At 33.0% G+C, this 17,846-nt stretch overlaps 3 protein-coding genes across 4 annotated transcripts; 1 reads left to right on the forward strand and 2 right to left on the reverse strand.

Annotated features, from left to right (window-relative positions):
* Positions 1–6: 6 nt before the first annotated feature.
* LOC116351499 (ATP-dependent RNA helicase dbp2-like) lies at positions 7–6,064 on the reverse strand. Its single transcript, XM_031783602.1, has 10 exons — positions 5,926–6,064; positions 5,494–5,616; positions 5,180–5,409; positions 4,991–5,104; positions 4,638–4,866; positions 4,158–4,539; positions 3,945–4,080; positions 3,751–3,849; positions 890–1,068; positions 7–801 (listed from the first exon to the last, which is right to left on the reverse strand). Coding segments are annotated over exons 1-10 (2,172 nt in total). The 5' UTR covers positions 5,928–6,064; the 3' UTR covers positions 7–123.
* Positions 6,065–6,504: 440 nt separating this feature from the next.
* On the forward strand, positions 6,505–12,787 carry LOC116351500 (ATP-dependent RNA helicase dbp2-like). Its single transcript, XM_031783603.1, has 5 exons — positions 6,505–6,665; positions 7,087–7,844; positions 7,917–8,381; positions 11,312–11,490; positions 11,586–12,787. Coding segments are annotated over exons 1-5 (1,992 nt in total). The 5' UTR covers positions 6,505–6,663; the 3' UTR covers positions 12,174–12,787.
* Positions 12,788–14,455: 1,668 nt separating this feature from the next.
* On the reverse strand, positions 14,456–16,890 carry LOC116351502. Of its 2 annotated transcripts, XM_031783605.1 has the most exons (3): positions 16,639–16,890; positions 16,187–16,435; positions 14,457–16,117 (listed from the first exon to the last, which is right to left on the reverse strand). In XM_031783605.1, the coding sequence occupies exons 2-3, from the start codon at positions 16,352–16,354 to the stop codon at positions 15,167–15,169; spliced, it is 1,119 nt and encodes a 372-aa protein (XP_031639465.1). In that variant the 5' UTR covers positions 16,355–16,435; positions 16,639–16,890; the 3' UTR covers positions 14,457–15,166. The 2 variants fall into 2 exon arrangements, with proteins under 2 accessions (XP_031639466.1, XP_031639465.1); XM_031783606.1 differs by lacking the exon at positions 16,639–16,890 and having other exon boundaries at positions 14,456–16,117; positions 16,187–16,419.
* Between the last annotated feature and the right edge of the window lie 956 nt (positions 16,891–17,846).

The following is a 17,846-nucleotide window of genomic DNA, read 5'->3' on the forward strand; positions in this document are numbered from 1 at the left end:
AATGAACTTATTGTTCAAAATTAGTTTAATGTACATAATTCACGGATCTTCTTTACATCCACCACCATATTTTTGTTCTGTTTTGTTTAAATTTTTCCTTGTGCATCATATGGGTGGTTGTGTTTAATGAATCGGCGGTGGTGGATACGCAAACATTGCGTCCGATCCGTAGTTATTGTAAGGTGGATAGGCTATACCACCGGTACTATTTGTGGAATTGGTCATGGGAATTTTTGGTTTATTATCATATGTATTTGATTTGTTATCGTATTGTTTAAATTTGGATGTTGAATTTTGATAGAAATCATTATTTGATGATGTTTTATTGTATGAATCATTATTTGAGAAACGAGATGTTTGTTGTGTATTTGGCGCTGAGAAACGTGAACCACCCTCACGAATGCCATTACTTGCACCTCCGTAACGCATACCACCGTCGTTATTCTTGCCATAACGTGAACCGGTGTTTGCATTGTTCGACGATCCGTTTGAGTTAACGTTTGAAAAACGTGATGTGCCATTCATGCTGTTCGATGAAAAACGTGCAGGTCCATCATTGTTTGAGAAACGTGATCCACCGCCACCATTTTCATTGCGGTCTCTGTCGCGCTTAAATCCATTATCATTTCCATTAAAACCATTGGACCGATTGTTATTTCCATTGTTTCCAAATTGGCGACGATCGTTATTACCTCGGTTGAAATTATTTCCGCCATTATTTCCGCGACCGCCATAACGTGAATTACGATTGTTACCATGTGAATTCGATTTCGATAATTCAAACAGTTTTGGATTCACCACCTAATTAGAAATTGCAATAAGTAACATGAAATGGCGATAAAGAGCAATTTTTTTATTTTCTGAATGAATTTTGAGAATGCTTTTTTACCTGATTTGCTTCCTTCAACACCTGGATCAAATCATTGGCTTTCGAGGCATTTTGATAGGTGAACAATGTGTAAGCAGTACCGGTGTTATTTGATCTGCCTGTGCGACCGATTCTGTGAACGTAATCTTCGCTGTTGTTTGGGTAGTCGAAGTTGATAACGAACTTAACATCTTCCACATCTGAATAATTTCGTATTTATAGGCGAATACTTATTTGAAACGTTTCGTATGGTAATTTTCTTTTTCATTTTGTTTTAATATGGTATTGATTGGATATTTATTGTTGTTATCAAATAATAAAAAGCAAAAAAAAAAAAATGTTTTTTTCGAATTGTTTGTGAACATAAATTCCTGATTATGATAGAACCAAAATTCAGAGCAAATCCCATGAAATGAAATTATGTGCGAGCCGAATTTCATTTCATTTTCTCGATAGATAGAATTTACTTAAATTTATTGATTTAAAAACAAACGAAGCTAGAACGTGATATTTGGTATCCAAATTTGGTAAAACCAAATGCTGATCGTTGCTTGTGTTGATTCTGACACCAACCAGTCATGCCATTCTGTTTGAACATTGCAGTTGGAACAGAACACATCACATTTTTATTTTGCAATATCCATGCTTCCCCAGTTAGTTTTCATAATCACTACTAGTTTTTTTTGTTTCGTTTTATTTTCATTAAGCTTGTATTCTTAACGCATTTATCCCATATTTTCCATTTTGACCAATGTCTTTTAATATCGTTTATATTTTTTGTCATTGCATTGTCAAGAATACTCTCGCGTAAGATGGTCCATCAAAGTCAACAAGCATATGTTTCACAAATTTAGTTCATAAACAACAAATAAACAAATGGTATATTTTCTTTTTTTTTTTTTCCTCTGTCTTTTTTTACTTTTTTTTCGCTATTTCTTGAAATGTCAGTCAAACAAATTGGCCGGGAGTCTGTTTCTATTTCACTTGTACTGAAAATGTTTAGTTCGGCTTCAAACAAATTGTCTAGTACTATATACGTGTACTTATTAAGACACATTATCATCATAATCCATAAGCACTTTGTGTGTAGTGACGTTTTTGTTGTTGCTTTGTCAGTATGCTACATTTGAATAGCATAAATATCTCGAACAAAATTCAAAATGCACTTGCTATTGATTTGCTCTCAAACTGGTCGCCAAACTCTTCGTTTACATGTTGCAAATCAGTATTCGGTTGGGTAGCAGTAGCCTTGTGTCATCAGCCACAATGTATAATTGTATAATGTGTCACAAAATGAACTTAACATTTACCAAAATCAATTTAAACTTCTTTGAAGGCCAATGATTTATCGAATTAACGAACGAATGCACAAGGTGATGATGCTATATCGCTGCACGCGTGAAATGAACGAGTGACAGCAGCGACCAAGCATTCCGAATTTTAACCGATTCCAATGTTGTGTTTTCATTTATTTTGGTTTTTCAGTGTGCCATTCACGGATAAATGGCAATGGCATATGATGCGCTTTCGAATTTGGCTGATGTTAAAATTACTCTACCAATTTACCGACATATAGTAGTAGAAAATAAATAAACCGCACTATCTAAAAAAATCGCACTTAGAAATATCCTGACATCGCAATCGAAACCTTGTTTGCCACCGTTTATGTCGACGATGGCAATGGGAAAATTGGAGTGGTCTTTTGCTTACCGAACTACGTTTCGTTGAGATATGGTTTTTATTTATTCGATTTCTGTGTGGTTTTTATTTTCTAAATTTTGGTCTTTAAATCTTTATTGTGTTTTTACATTTGATTTGTCGATTTTTCATTTGTAGATAGATGCGGCAGGCGGTGACATCAGATTCAGGTTGAGTATTGAAAATCCGATGCACACCAGCAAAAAAAGCAGTGAAATAAAACACGTGCCGATGAACAATGCAAACAACAGAACACACCCAAAGCTAAATAACAAATTGGTTTCAAGTGGTTTTTTTTTTCTCTCGCTCTCGAAATCAATTAATCAATAATTAACACACAATTCAACTGAGACGCACAGCAGCTATACAAATTGTAATTATCACCGCAGATAACGTTTTATTTGTCTTTAATCCAGTATTCACTGATGCATATTCTTCGATGATTTGATTATATAACACTGTCCTATTGACCGTGTACATTTCTCTGCATTAATGATGTACAAATTCACGATGGATACTATCGTTGTTGACTGAAAAATTGCAAATAAATACGCAACAAAAAGAAAATACCGAGTACTTACCCGTATACAAGTGTACGTTGCGTTCGTTGTGGCCGGTTTGTAAACGATGTGCCCCGCACACGAACTGCCCGCACGAACACGATCGATTTTGAAGTGAATACTGGACATAAACACTATAAAATTTGTTTTGCGGTGATGACATTTAGATAACTGATCATTTGGAATCGCTCGAAAACGTCAGCTTCGATTCCATTCCTTTATCATTATTTTGATCTTTTTTATTTCTCCTGTGTATATTGTTGTATGTGTGTATGTGCGTTATTTTATATTACGTTGTCAACTCTCGTTCGTTTTCATTTCGGTATTTTTTTTCTTTGTATTTTTGCATTTTGGAAAGATACGGAGCAAACAAGCCGACACATTTCAACTAAGCCGACGGTTATACGGAATGTGTAACAAAACCCTTTGGCCATAAATCATCTGACTGACCTTAATCCCAATCTAACCTTGTCTTACGTAACCAATGAACTTGCGATATTGGTTATTCTCTAAATTAAAAAATGTTTACTATGAAGCGAGCGATTGATCGATCGTTCGATATATTTCGTGTTTGTTTTTTTTTTTCTGTTGATCAACCAATGCACTGGCCACAAAAACTCTTACCTAAGCCACGAGCAGCAACATCAGTTGCTACTAAAATCGATTGACGTCCATTTCGGAATGAACTCAAAACATAGTCACGTTCTTGTTGTGTTTTATTCCCTGTAATTGTTGAAAAATTTTGTTTAAGAAAAAAAACGTATTAATTTTTTATTTAGCGCAATCGTTTTTTTTTTCTTTTTCATTTTTATATTTACCATGAATTGCAACTGCTCGCCAACCATTTCGACATACGGCACGAGTTATTTCATCAACGCGACGTTTTGTTTCAACGAAAATAATAGTCTTTGTCTCTGGTTCGCCCGAAATTTCTTGCAGCAGAGTCATCAATTTCTAAATTCAAAACAATACATTTTCAAAATTGTAAAATTTACGATATTTTTAACATTTCAATTGAATTGTTTACATACTTGTTCCTTTTCATATTCTTCGCAAACGTCAACGATTTGCAAAATATTATGATTAGCAGACAGATTCAATGAACCAATGTTTACTTGAATGTAGGAATTGAGAAATTCTTCGGCCAACATTCGTACTTCTTTTGGCCAAGTGGCGCTCCACATTAACACCTGACGATCGGGACGAATCTGTTCGATAATCTTTCGAATTTGTGGCTCGAAGCCCATATCAAGCATACGATCGGCTTCATCAAGAACAAGATATGTGCATCTGCGCAAATTTGTGGTTCCTTTCTCAAGAAAATCGATCAATCGACCCGGTGTTGCGATACAAATTTCTACACCACGCTCCAAGTCTCGGGCTTGTGGTCCTTTCGGTGCACCGCCAAATATACTACAAAGAAAAAAATTCATTTCGATGAATTATCGCATCGTACCGAAGTGAATTCACCATTTCAGTGTTCATGTGATTGTTTCAAATTAGTAACATACCAAGTGTTTTTAAGGTGAGTGCACGAACCAAAGTCATTGGCAACTTGTTGAATTTGCTGTGCAAGCTCACGAGTTGGAGCCAAAACAAGTACAATTGGACCATCTCCGCGTGACAAACGTGGCTGATTATTGATATGAACCACAGCTGGCATAATATATGCAAGCGTTTTTCCCGAACCAGTTTGTGCAATACCAACCATATCGCGACCACTTAATGCAATTGGCCAACCTAACAAAATGAAATAATTATTGCATTATTTTGCACATCTGTTTTAAATATATTTTTCTTAATTTTTAATTAATTTATAGAATTTTTTATGTAAGTAAAACCATTCCATAAAATTTAGCCATACCTTGAGCTTGAATTGCAGTTGGTTTTTCGAAGCCACACTTTTGAATTTCGCGCATGGCATAATCGGGGAATGCACCCTCATAAAATTCCAACAATGGTGGTGGGACATCACGACCTTTCGAATAAAAAAAATCATTTCATTTAAATTAAATATTCAAAAAAAAAAACATCATCGAATTTCGTTGTGTACCTTTAGTGGTGATTTCATGTTTTCGATGGAAACGTTCAATTTCTTGCGGTGTACGATGCAGCACTGATTCGCATGGACTGTAGAAGTTCTTTTGGAATGGAATTAGTTCAAAATCTTCCCATCGAACACGTCTTAAACGATCGCCAGGTTGTTGTTGATTTTTATTATTTGAATATCGATCACCGCCTGAATTCGGCCCGTTTCGTCGATCCGATGATCTGTTATCATCTCTATTTTTTTTTTTGAAATTTACATGATAGAAAATTTATGAATTGAAAACGCACACAAAATGTTAAAAGAGTAATTATATTTACCGTCGATAGGAACCACCGCCACCGCCCATGGGTCCACGGGATGGGCCAGACCCTCTGCCCATATTATTGTTGTTATTATTCCGACCAAAGTCAGAGTTTGAGTTTCCACGATCACGATTAAACCTACGCACGATGCAAAAATATTATACCAAACAACAAAAAAAAAATTAGATAAAGGTCACAAAAACTTGTTGTATGTTTCTTATGCAGCTTCCGTATTGAATGTAAATAGCACAACAGTCTACTTTTAAATTGTTTTCTGTGCTCTCGCTCTCTTTCACAAGCATTATGTATATATTTTTTTATGTAAAAGGCAGACATGTTGAAAATAATTTATTACGAAAACACATAGATAAATTAATAACCAAAAGAAATGCACTCAACAATTTAATGTGTGTGATTTATATGTGTATCAAAAATAACGTGACTTACATTTTTTCTTTTAATACACAACCTATTTATCGAATGGTTCAAATTAAATTGATTTGCTGTTTTTGATGAGGAAAAAAAATTCAGAGCTTCCAACTTTTCGTGTTGCAATATAACTTACACAGCAGCTCACTGACTCATACATGCATATACACATTTCACCCGATGTATAAATCATGCATACACAGCAATGACGTATTTAGGGCGCATTCACAGTGGTCACTGTAATGATGCTCTAACTTGATGTTGGAGAAATAGTCTATCAAAGAAGTTTGTATAAAAAAGTGAGCCTTTTATGTGTTTGCCTCTCTCACTCGCGTTGAAATCCACATTTGAGTTATATAGACGTCTCACTCAGTGTACAAGGTTCTTTTTTTTTGCAAATTCATTTGAAAAAATAATAATAAAAATGGTTGTTTTTTAATTAAATATTTTATTTATTCCATTATATGTTTGATTTTTTTGGTTCAAAACATAAAAATTAAATACATATAGCGTTGGGGTCGACTTTCTCTTCAGCGACGTTTCATAACTGTTGTGCTGTGAACGAGACATGTAGCTAGGTTGAACGAAAAAATCAATACATACGCTGTTTCCTCAATTCAGTGTTAACTCACATACTGTGTTCGCCATTTGTGCTTTGTGAACAATTCTTCTGAATAAATAACTACTGACCAAAGAAATTTCAATTAATTTCTGTTTAAATTGACATCAAAAGAGATTTTGAAAATTTCATCAAAAATGTAAGTATAATTTCATATTTTTTTTGTCAAAAGTATTTAAGTTAGCCTTGTAAGCAAGTCACATATTTGTGAGTTTCATACGCTTCTGTAGCCATTACAGTATTATACAGACGTAATAAATGGAGAGCGAAAAAGTTACCTTTGCCTAGTAGCAATGGATTATAATGATATTTGAGTTGAAAACGTAGTTCTGTTGTGTGAAAAAAATGAATCGCCATCTTTTTTTTCTTCAACTAATAAAATATTATCGCTTTGAAATACGAAATTTCTATAAATGGCGTAAGCCATATAATCATTTGATTAGATGAAAATTTTCCATTCCATTTTAAAAATCGATTTTGATGATTTTTGTTCATGAACTAATGCGTGTGTGTATGTGTATGTGTGTGTGATTTTTTTCTTTCTCTTGTGTATTCAATAGGTACAATCAAATGCAAAGTACAAATGGAAAATTCAATGATCGTTTTCGGTCACCATCGAATGGTATTCGAAATGAACCGTACCGAAAACCATCATCGCCTGTATCAAAACCACAGCAGGCATCTCAAAATGGCAGCAATTTGCGAGCCATCGATTGGACCAACATTTCGTTGACACCGTTCCGTAAAAATTTTTACACGCCGTTGACGAATGTTGCACAAAATGACATTGACACGTTTTTTAAAAGCAACGAAATTACGTTGCGCGGAAGTGAACTGCCATCACCAAATATGGAATTTCATGATGACATGTTTCCTGACTATGTCATGACCAGTGTACGACGACAAGGCTTCGAAAAACCAACGGCAATCCAAGCAACCAGTTGGCCAATCGCATTGAGCGGCCGTGACTTGGTTGGCATTGCTAAAACTGGTTCGGGAAAAACATTGGCATATGTTTTGCCAAGCATGATCCATATTAACAATCAAGAACGTAGAAAACGTGGTGACGGTCCAATTGCATTGATTTTGGCACCAACACGTGAGCTTGCTCAACAAATTCAGCAAGTATGCCACGATTTTGGAGCGAACGCACGCGTGAGTAACACTTGTATTTTTGGCGGTGCACCAAAAGGTAGCCAAGCCAGAGATTTGGAACGTGGTGTTGATGTGGTCATCGCAACACCGGGACGATTGATTGATTTTCTTGAAAAGGGAACTACCAATTTACGTCGATGCACTTATCTCGTTCTTGATGAAGGTAAAACAAAATGAGACGCTTTTCTTTTATGCACCATGTTAATAATATTTTTTATTATTTTTTATATTATAGCTGATCGCATGCTTGACATGGGCTTCGAGCCTCAGATTCGTAAAATCATTGGTCAAATCCGTCCAGATCGTCAAGTATTGATGTGGAGCGCAACATGGCCAAAAGAAGTACGAATGTTGGCCGAAGAATTTCTCCAGTCCTACATTCAGGTGAACATTGGTTCGGTGAATTTGTCGGCCAACCACAACATATTGCAAATCATCGATGTATGCGGCGATGAAGAAAAACAGGATAAACTGATGCGATTGTTGGGTGAAATAAATGATCCCGATTCCAAGATCATTATATTTGTTGAGACAAAACGTAAAGTCGATGATTTGACACGGTCAATAAACCGAGGCGGATGGAAAGCATGTGCTATTCATGGCGATAAATCACAACAAGAGCGTGACTACGTATTAAACGCTTTTCGTCGTGGACGTCAAGCAATTCTGGTGGCAACTGATGTTGCTGCTCGGGGATTAGGTAAGATTACGTGAACATGTTACTCATACCAAAATCAGACACTGTAACCGTGTGTTGATTCGGTGAACTCAATGGCTTAATTTCAAAGAGAAAAAGAGAAGAAGAATTGAAAGAAAATAATAAAAAAAGAAAACATGGGGAACATGCGAGAAACACACGCGCACACACTGAACATGAAGAGCGAGAAGAAACAATTTTAAAAAGAAGTAATGCGCATCCCAAACACGGATCTTTTTGTTACATTCTAAGATTGTTTATCTCACTTTTTCTCTTTTTTTTTTGCTAATTGAAATTTTACATATTTTTTCCGATATAATAATTGGAGTTGATATTCGATGGAATGGTCAGTTGATCACTGCTGCAATGGAACAAGAGTGATTGATTTTTCATCGAATGTCAAACCATTTGTTACATACATTTTATTTGATTTTATTTTTAACTATTTTATATTATGATGATGATGTTATTATATGAGTGGTAGAGAGTAAAAATCGTTAATTTAAATCCAAAATTTATACTCAAGTCAGTCAGATATATTGTGATGGCCGAAAAATCTCTGCGCTGTTGCTATGTAAAAATAGTGAAGTGTTGTTTACCAATTCAATTTTACCTAAGCACATTTTTTAATTTTTCTCTCAATGATATTGATTTTAAAATCGTGTTAAGTTTTTTTTTTGTTTTCAAAACATTTCCGAAAAAAATAACGAAAAATGGAGTCAATTTCAAAGCAGCATCAAATTTTCCAAAACAAAGCACACACAAGAGAAAAAACCAAACGATGTAAGGAAACACAAGTACGGTTTATTCTTCTTCAAATCAAATTTGATTTATTTAATTTAATTATTTTGTTTGTTATTCTTGTTCTTTCTTGTTCACATTCTTGTTGTAAAAAAAAATGAGTATCTTCCACTTTGTAACACAATTTTCTTCTGTTAAGTCATCGCATAATCGGAATCGAAATCGAAATTGAAACCAAACATGAAAATGAAGAACTTTACTTTTCCAAGTATTCACATTAATTTAGTGGCGAAATAATATGTCTGAAGCATTCCTATGTGCGGTAGTTGTAGTTGGTTATAAATATTCGTCAGTTTTTAACTCATCTAGCACCGATTATCCTATCTGTTTTGAATTTTATGTAAACTTAGAAACGATACTGGATGACTGCATCAGCAGGTAAGTAGGTCTCATTATTTGTTCACTATTTTATACACACACTTTTCATTTGACTTAATTCTATTTCTTTTTGGGTAAAATTTCGTTAGAAAAACAAGTATGTGTAAAGCTAGGCATACGATTTTTTTTGTGTTTTGTTTTCATAAATTTTTTTTCATTGAAAATTGATGTCACTTCATTTTATTTTTGTCTTTCTACTAATAGTTTTTTTTAAAAGTGAATACTGGGAAAATGTAGTCGATTATTGTATGTGGTGTACACCTACATACAAGAGGTTTTTTTGTTGTTTTGCTTCAATGAAAACAATTTTAATTGATTTGTTGAAATGGATTTTGATCTTCGACATGTGGACGCTTGTGCTATCTTCAAAGGCTTTCGAAGATTGTTCAAGTTCTAGTTATGACTGTATTTTATAAGAAAATTTGTTTTTTTAAGCATTTAAATTGGTTGGGATTTCCTTCTGAGTCCTGCCCATTTCTGAGTGTTCGTGCTAGAGATGTTGAGGTGCTGTTGTCAACTCGTAAGGCGTTGAATTCGAACATGAAAAATAATAATAGTAATAATGATAATTTTGGACTCCATGATGCCTTTTATGTATTTTTCTTGAGCTCATTATTCCTATTTACTACTTTTTTTCTCATTTCCAGTTTCTTTGATAAATCACTCACTTTTTTTTCTCTATCGCCCTTCCATTGTCTTTTGATAATTTTTGGGCTCAACGGAAAAAAGAAACTAAGTAGTATGTATTTAAACATTTACTATGCAGGGACGTAAAATTGAAACAATTTTTCGAATTTTGGTCGTTTTTATCTATTTGACTGACATTTACCGATGTACTTTCTAAAAAATCATAATTTTATGTTTATTATATTCATGAAAAACAAATAATGCGAAAAAACCACATTTACGTAAAAACCGATTATTTATCATATACGCAAACTTAAACGAAAGCAGTATATGATAGGCGTTGAACTTTTGATCTCTGAACCTAAAAATTTCTGCGTTGTGAATGTATTCAAATAAACAGAAATAAAAAAAAATTATTTCACACATAAACACACAAATACACACAAAAATAGACCAAACCAAAACGATAACTATTGACCGAATGCATGTGGAAGAAGCGAATTTTGTTGGTGCCAAGCAACTTACCGTTTTAGATGTGAGGCATGCTGAAAAATTCCTTTTTCACCTTCAGGTAATCCAAACCAAGCCAAAATGACTAGGGCCAAATCAGCTAAATGCTTTATACTTTTGTTCGTTTATTACCCAAATAACGCTAATCCAAGAAATTCCATCGTTTTTTTTTTACTCGTTTGATAAACGAACAGTTATTAATTTTTTATTTTCAAATCACACACATGTAATAAACGCAAAGGTATGTAAACGAAATGGACTAATTTTAAACATACACACATACATCTCTTGTTTTTGTTGATGCTTTTTTGTGTTTAAAACATAGTTATTTAATTTTTTTTTTTTTTTGCATAAACAAACCAATTCAGGTCCAATAGTTTTTAAGGGAAAATTTCATTAAAAAATTAGTGTGATTTAAAGTGCAACGTAATAGAATTTGGTTTTTTTCGTGAATTGACATTCATTGACGAATATAAGAAACACAAACAAACATTATCTTCATAAAAAATTAAAAAAAAATGAGTTGATTTTCTATATATTTTTGTGAAAATAATTGTTAATTAACAATAGAATTGAACTAAATTTATACTTCCCATATCCACGATCAATGAATACAGATGTTGAAGACGTTAAGTTCGTTATCAATTTCGACTATCCGAACAACAGCGAAGAGTATATTCATAGAATCGGTCGTACCGGCCGATCGAATAACACTGGAACGGCATATACATTATTTACCATTCAAAATGCATCAAAAGCCGGTGACCTGGTTAATGTGCTGAAGGAAGCAAATCAGGCAAGTCATTGAAAAATGCAACATTTCAAATGAACAACAAATCTTAATGGATTTTTTTTCTGTTTATTTTACATCGTTTCTTTTCAATGAAATAGGTTGTAAATCCTCGACTTTTGGATTTGGTAAAGAAAGGTGGTAATGGATCAAACCGTGGCAAATTTAATCAACGCGGTCGCCCAAATGGTGGCGGTATGAATGATTTCCGTAATCGTTCACAGCAAATGTCCAACGGTCAACGTCCAAATAATGGTGGCTATGGAAATGGCGCTAATCAACGTCCAATGTCACGCTTCTCAAGTGCACAAAATGGCAATGCATCATATCAGCCACGGACATACAATGGCAATACTGGAAGTACAAATCAAGCGTATACACCACGATCCACAGCCTCAAACTATTCATCGTCAGCTACAAAGAATGGCTATGGAAACTATGATGCATCGTCGGCTGTAAATGGTTCGTCAGCAAATCAATCCCGAACCACTGCCGATCAATCCAAGTATAATGGTTTCCAATCGAAATCATCTTCAGTTATTCCAAATGCTTACGGCCAACAGCATCAATCTTATATGTCATCTGGCATTCCTTCTCTCTACAATTTACCGCCACCATCTCTACCATATAATACAGTTCAATCAGTTCCATTCAACTATCCACCACCAGTTTTACCAGTTAAAAACTAAATTCACTCGATAAAAATTTTTCTTTAATTGCAAAACCAACAAACTTTTTATGTGGTTTTCATTTCTCTATTTTTAGTTTTTTTTTAAATAATTCATACAGATATTCGGTTATTTTTCCTTCATGTCTTAGCTAGTGGTGATATTTGTGGTTTTATTTAATCTCAAAATTACACCTAATTATACTATGCTTTACGTTCATATTAATTTTTTTTATCTCATAGAAATCGTCATTTCTAAAAAAATAAATTGTAGACTATACTTATATTCTTCTTAAACTCGCTTTTGAGCGCTCTATTTCCGTTTCAATAAAAACACTAAATTGAGACACCTTTTGCCCTTGCAAAATCATTGCACGGTCGTTGTAGCAAATCAGATTCCTTTAGCAATTATGTGCTAAATTCAGATGGATTTAAAATGATATGATCCACTTTAAGAAATATTTTTTATCTACGTGCTCAATTGAATCATTTCAATGAGATTCAAAAACAACAAATGGCACCATTACTTTACATCATCAAAACATACATACACCACACACAAAATAGAAATAAGTCAATATCAAGCAAATTAAGTGCAAACTAATTAAAAAAAAAAACAACAAAAACGCGTTCAATTCAAATAATGAAAGAGGCCGTTTTAATTCATCGATAAGTGAGTGAAAAAAAATCAAAAAAAAAAAATTAATTAATTAAAAAATAAATAAAGTAAATTAGAAAGTAAATTTTTGTGTTTTTTTTGGAAAAAATATCGAAAATGATATTTTGTCAATATTTTGAATTAATTTATTTGAAGGCAATAGAAGCTTCATCGGAAATCATTGTTTTCGAAAAGAAAACTGTAAGGTAAGAATATAATTTTTGATGTCGGATTAAAGATATTATCTACAATAAATCATAACCTGCATTTAACCGAGAACTAGATATATCGCGATAACAAGCATCAAATTGCATAAATCTTCAAACTATAAAGATGTTAATTTTTCATTCCACCAAACTTGTAAAACATGGAACACAATCTTGTTTATACAGCATTTGCAACACTTTCGAAATATCCATACATCAGTAATTGCTATCTATTGTATTACTAGAGATAGTTGTGATTTAACAGTTGTTTTTACACATAATTTTCGTCTACTTAATTTTATTGTTTCATGCAATGAACTCATGGAAATTCCATCGTTTTTATTTGCAAATGCTAAGAGAGTTGTGAATGTTGATTTGTCATTCAATAAAATTAGTGTCATCAGAAATTTTGCATTCGGTCATATGCACAATTTGGAGAAATTGAACTTGGAAGTTGGAACTACAGCTTGACAAAATCGATATGTTATTAATATGTTGACCGCTAACATATTGATAACATATTTCAATAGTTTTTTAATAAGATAAATCTTATTAATTTCCGAAAAATATGTTATGAATTAATAAGATAAATCTTATTAACGCGAACATCATTATGTTATTAATATATTATCAATTTTCCAAAAATATCGTGAAAAAGTAACCTGGATGGAAATCAACCAAAAAGTGAAGTATTTTTACTATGAAGTTTTCGGCTCAGGGACATAAGTGCCCGGACGGACGGACAAAAACAGTTTAAGTATATTACGTACGTACGGTCAAAATGTCCGTACAAACACGAGCGACATTAGTGCCCGTACGGACGGCCAATTCTTTTTTTTTTTGCAACTATAGAAATGAACATATATATTTTTTAAAAATTCTTTGGAATACGTACGTACGGTCAAAAATATGTTCATGCGAGAAAGATATCGAAACGTATTTCGTTTCGTATTTTGTTGATATAATAGTTTTTTATATTGGGCGCAGCGTCTGATTTTTTTCTATAGTAAATTTATTTACGAATAATTTCAATTTCCATAGCAACAAGTAACCATTCCTATAATCATCGTGGTCCTGATTATAGTTGTAACCATACTGATTTGCTTTTCTTCTCAAAAAAGAATACCCGGGAAATCCAATTAGAATTTAGGTGATGTTATATTTTTATAGTGAATAATCCAAGTTGATATTGTCATTAAAAAAAAAGTCATAAATTATAGCGCCATTTCATCACAATTAAGATTAGCATGACTCAGAGTAAAGATAACTTCGATTTATTTCTCGGTGTCATTATTGCAAAATCGAATGCAGAAATTCTAAAGATTTTTTTTTTATTGAAAAATATTTTCGCAATTTCTGATAAAAATGGTAATCAAATATTGTTGTCTCCATCTATAAAAACGATAATGGTGTAAAATAAAAAGACATTTTTTTTATTTTCGTTCACGTAATATGTGTTTATTTGCTAATTTATTCTTCTGATAAATACGAATTTTAACAAACGTTTCTTTGATTTGTATTTTGTTGTATTTTTCTTATTAAATATCGGGCCCAGTATTGAGCAAATTTATCTATAAATTATGAATTTCATATCTAAATCCGTGTAATTTTTTACTCTCATTATTTTAAATATGTAAATATTGGCTGCGTATAAAAAAATCCAAAATTCCATGTTATGCCTCTTTTCTGATCTCAAATGAGAAGAAGAAGAACAAAAGTAATAATTATAATAATGATGGGAAAATAAAATTTAAACCAATCAAATCAAATTAATGTCAATGATTCACTCAATTCAAACTAATTTTTGCAAGTGCATACACACAATTTTTCAGATGCACCTAAAATGACGTGTTTGTTTTATTTTGCATAGAACTTGAGTTGTTGTCGCGAATGAGGATAAAAATCATACGATATCATCAGAATGCAATCTGATAATAATAATAGGTAAATTAATGTAATGAACGAAATGCGTAATTGAATGATTGGAAAACTATGTTTTCCGACTTTTCTGAATTAATTGAATTCACATCAGGAAAAGTGTCGTGTATAAATGAATTGAGTTACACCATATACACACATATACACATTTAGTTACATAAATATGCCTCTAGGCCAATTAAAAATTAAAAATTTGACATTTGCGAAATGTGGCTATGAAAACATTGCTTCGTAAACATTTGTGGACATGGGCTTGGGGAGATGCAATTGAAATTCGATGTAGCTCGCCAATTCGTCAATTGTGACATCACAGTTACTTGAGTTCATTCGCGCTTGTTGCGAACACGACGATGAATTACTGCTGTTGCTGCTCATACTGTTGTTCATTGCACTAATGCCAGCGCCGACAATCATTCGATTGTTCGATGAATTTGTGCTGTCGTTTGTTGTTTCATTCGTTAATGAAGCAACAACCGAGGCGGCTGCAGTGGCTGCATCATTTTCAATCTGATTTGCTTGCAGTACTTGAAAGTTTTTTGTTTTGTGCAGTTCGATAATTGAATTGATGGCTGGTTCCGGTGTGGACAACGACAAATTATCGCATTCGTTGACCAATGACTTAAAATCAATGACGTTTGAATTATCATTCAATTGCCAATTCTGTATTCTATGCATCATCACATTGTTTGTATCGGTTGTGTCAGACACCTGCTGACATTCATCCAATTTAGTTGTGCTTAATTCAGTTCGATTTGATTTGGTAATAGCACAATTTGCTTTGAGCTCCACATTTGCACCTTGATCACATGATTTTGGACCGAACCACAATGTATTTCGTACATTTTCCATTACATTGGTTTTCGATTGTTTTTGTTCAGTGGCCGGTTTTGAGTCGCAACACGATTTACTCTGAGTACCATTGTGATATATAGAACGGCCAATCGATTTTAGAATCGGTTCACGTAGAATCGTTAATTTTTTCTCGGATAAAACTTGTGATTTCTCCTTATCACGATGTTTGAAATGAATCTGCTTGTTTATATTATGCTCGATACACTGACTTACATTACTGCCACGATGTCGCCAACTCTTGTTACCACACGATTTACTACTATCTATGCTTTTACAATTGCTACATGTTGGCCCAAATAGATCTTTGGTTATCTGTGTGTAAAAATAATATTAAAAGTTTAATGTTTTTTTTTTTCAATTGTAATATAAACGATTGCTTACCCGTTCGTCAATATCGTTTGCTGTAGACAATTGCGAAAAGAAGGGATTCTGATTGTTGTGTTCGTTGTTTGCTTTGCAGGCTGACTGTGAATGAGAATAATCGGGAACAATTTCCAGTTTTTGTAATGAATCCGGAAGAACTTGATCATCATCGACGTCAGACGACATTTTGACTGTGTTCAATGCTGATTTTTCAATTGTTAATTCTTCGTATTCCGTTGGCGTGTACACAAATCACCGATTTATTTTCTACGATAAAAAAAATGATAAATTTGGTTTTTTTTTTAATTTAATTTTTAATCGACACAAATCGAATACTCTGTGAAAAATTACAGCGAAGGAAGAAAAATAAATTTTGTTGTCATGGATACATGACTTGAATAAGGAAAAGACGAATATTATGTGTGACGTCAATTCGCGACACAATAATAACAAAGGAAATTTTCACTAACCTGATTCAACAAATTTTTGTTTTTAACATGCTCATGTCAACTTCGTATATGTTTTCTCTATTTTCTCTAGGTATATATTTTTATTTACACGTTTCTGTAGTCTATGACCATCAAAACGCACCAACACATTTGCTTTCTCACCTTAAATTATAAATGTGCCGAAATTCGAAATGTTAGAAAAAATTCAATTGCGAAATCAAAAATGAAAACATAAACAGACGATGAAGTGCATTAAAAAATATATTTGGTCTGATCTTGAAATTGAAAACACGGCAGCCATATTGTTTTTCAGACAGTTTCATATGTCGTAATATTGATGTAGAGGCGCTTACAACACACTTTGTCACATGACGCGTAATTCACATGTAGAGCGCGCAAAAATTCAAAATTTGGTTTTTGTACGTGATAATGGTAAAATTGACGGGATTTATTTTATTGCCTTTGTATTGCCTTTGTATTGCCATTACGATACGAAGATGATTTTTTTTTCCACATTTTTTCTTCAAATGCGAAATTTTGCACGTTATTATATAATAATATTATTCAGCTTGGATGTGACGCTGATAATTAATGTTTTTGGCACTTCAATTGATTACAGTGAACAAAAAAATTCATATTCATTCCGTTGACAAAATCAATATTGAATCAAACTTTGGACCATTAAAGTAGCAGAATTCTTTTTACTGCGACGATTCGAAAAATTCTAAAATAAATCATTGATCAAAGTGTAGTATTCGTCAGTAATATTTTTTTATCTAATGATTGCACAAGAAATAATTCGTTGGTAGTAAAATGATCTATTTAATTTTTTCTATCACTATCCCAAAAGCAATACTCGAAGAATGCCAAGTGGTCCAGTTAATTTCGCTCAATTATCACAAGGAGTAAATTAGAAGAAATCGATCCATATGCTTAAATTAAAAAGTGAAGAAATATATGACAATGCATTTAGGTCTTCTTTCGATATTATTCTTATTATGTCGCCGCACACAAAAATTATTGTTCAAATGAGCAGATTTTTTTTATTGTCAAATTGAATGAAAAACTCACATTAAGTGTGAGACACAAACACAATAAATCGAATTGAATGCTCAATTGATCGCATTGATGTGTAGAGTATGGTTTGAATTTTTGGCTTATTAATGTCAACACATTGATTAATTAAAATGTTTTATGCGTCTGTTGGTTCAATTGAAATAATTCAAAAT

The sequence above is a fragment of the Contarinia nasturtii genome, unplaced genomic scaffold, assembly GCF_009176525.2.
Source record: "Contarinia nasturtii isolate CC-2019 unplaced genomic scaffold, AAFC_CNas_1.1 Cnas_scaffold_5581, whole genome shotgun sequence".
In the NCBI taxonomy this organism is placed as follows: Eukaryota; Metazoa; Arthropoda; class Insecta; order Diptera; family Cecidomyiidae; genus Contarinia; species Contarinia nasturtii.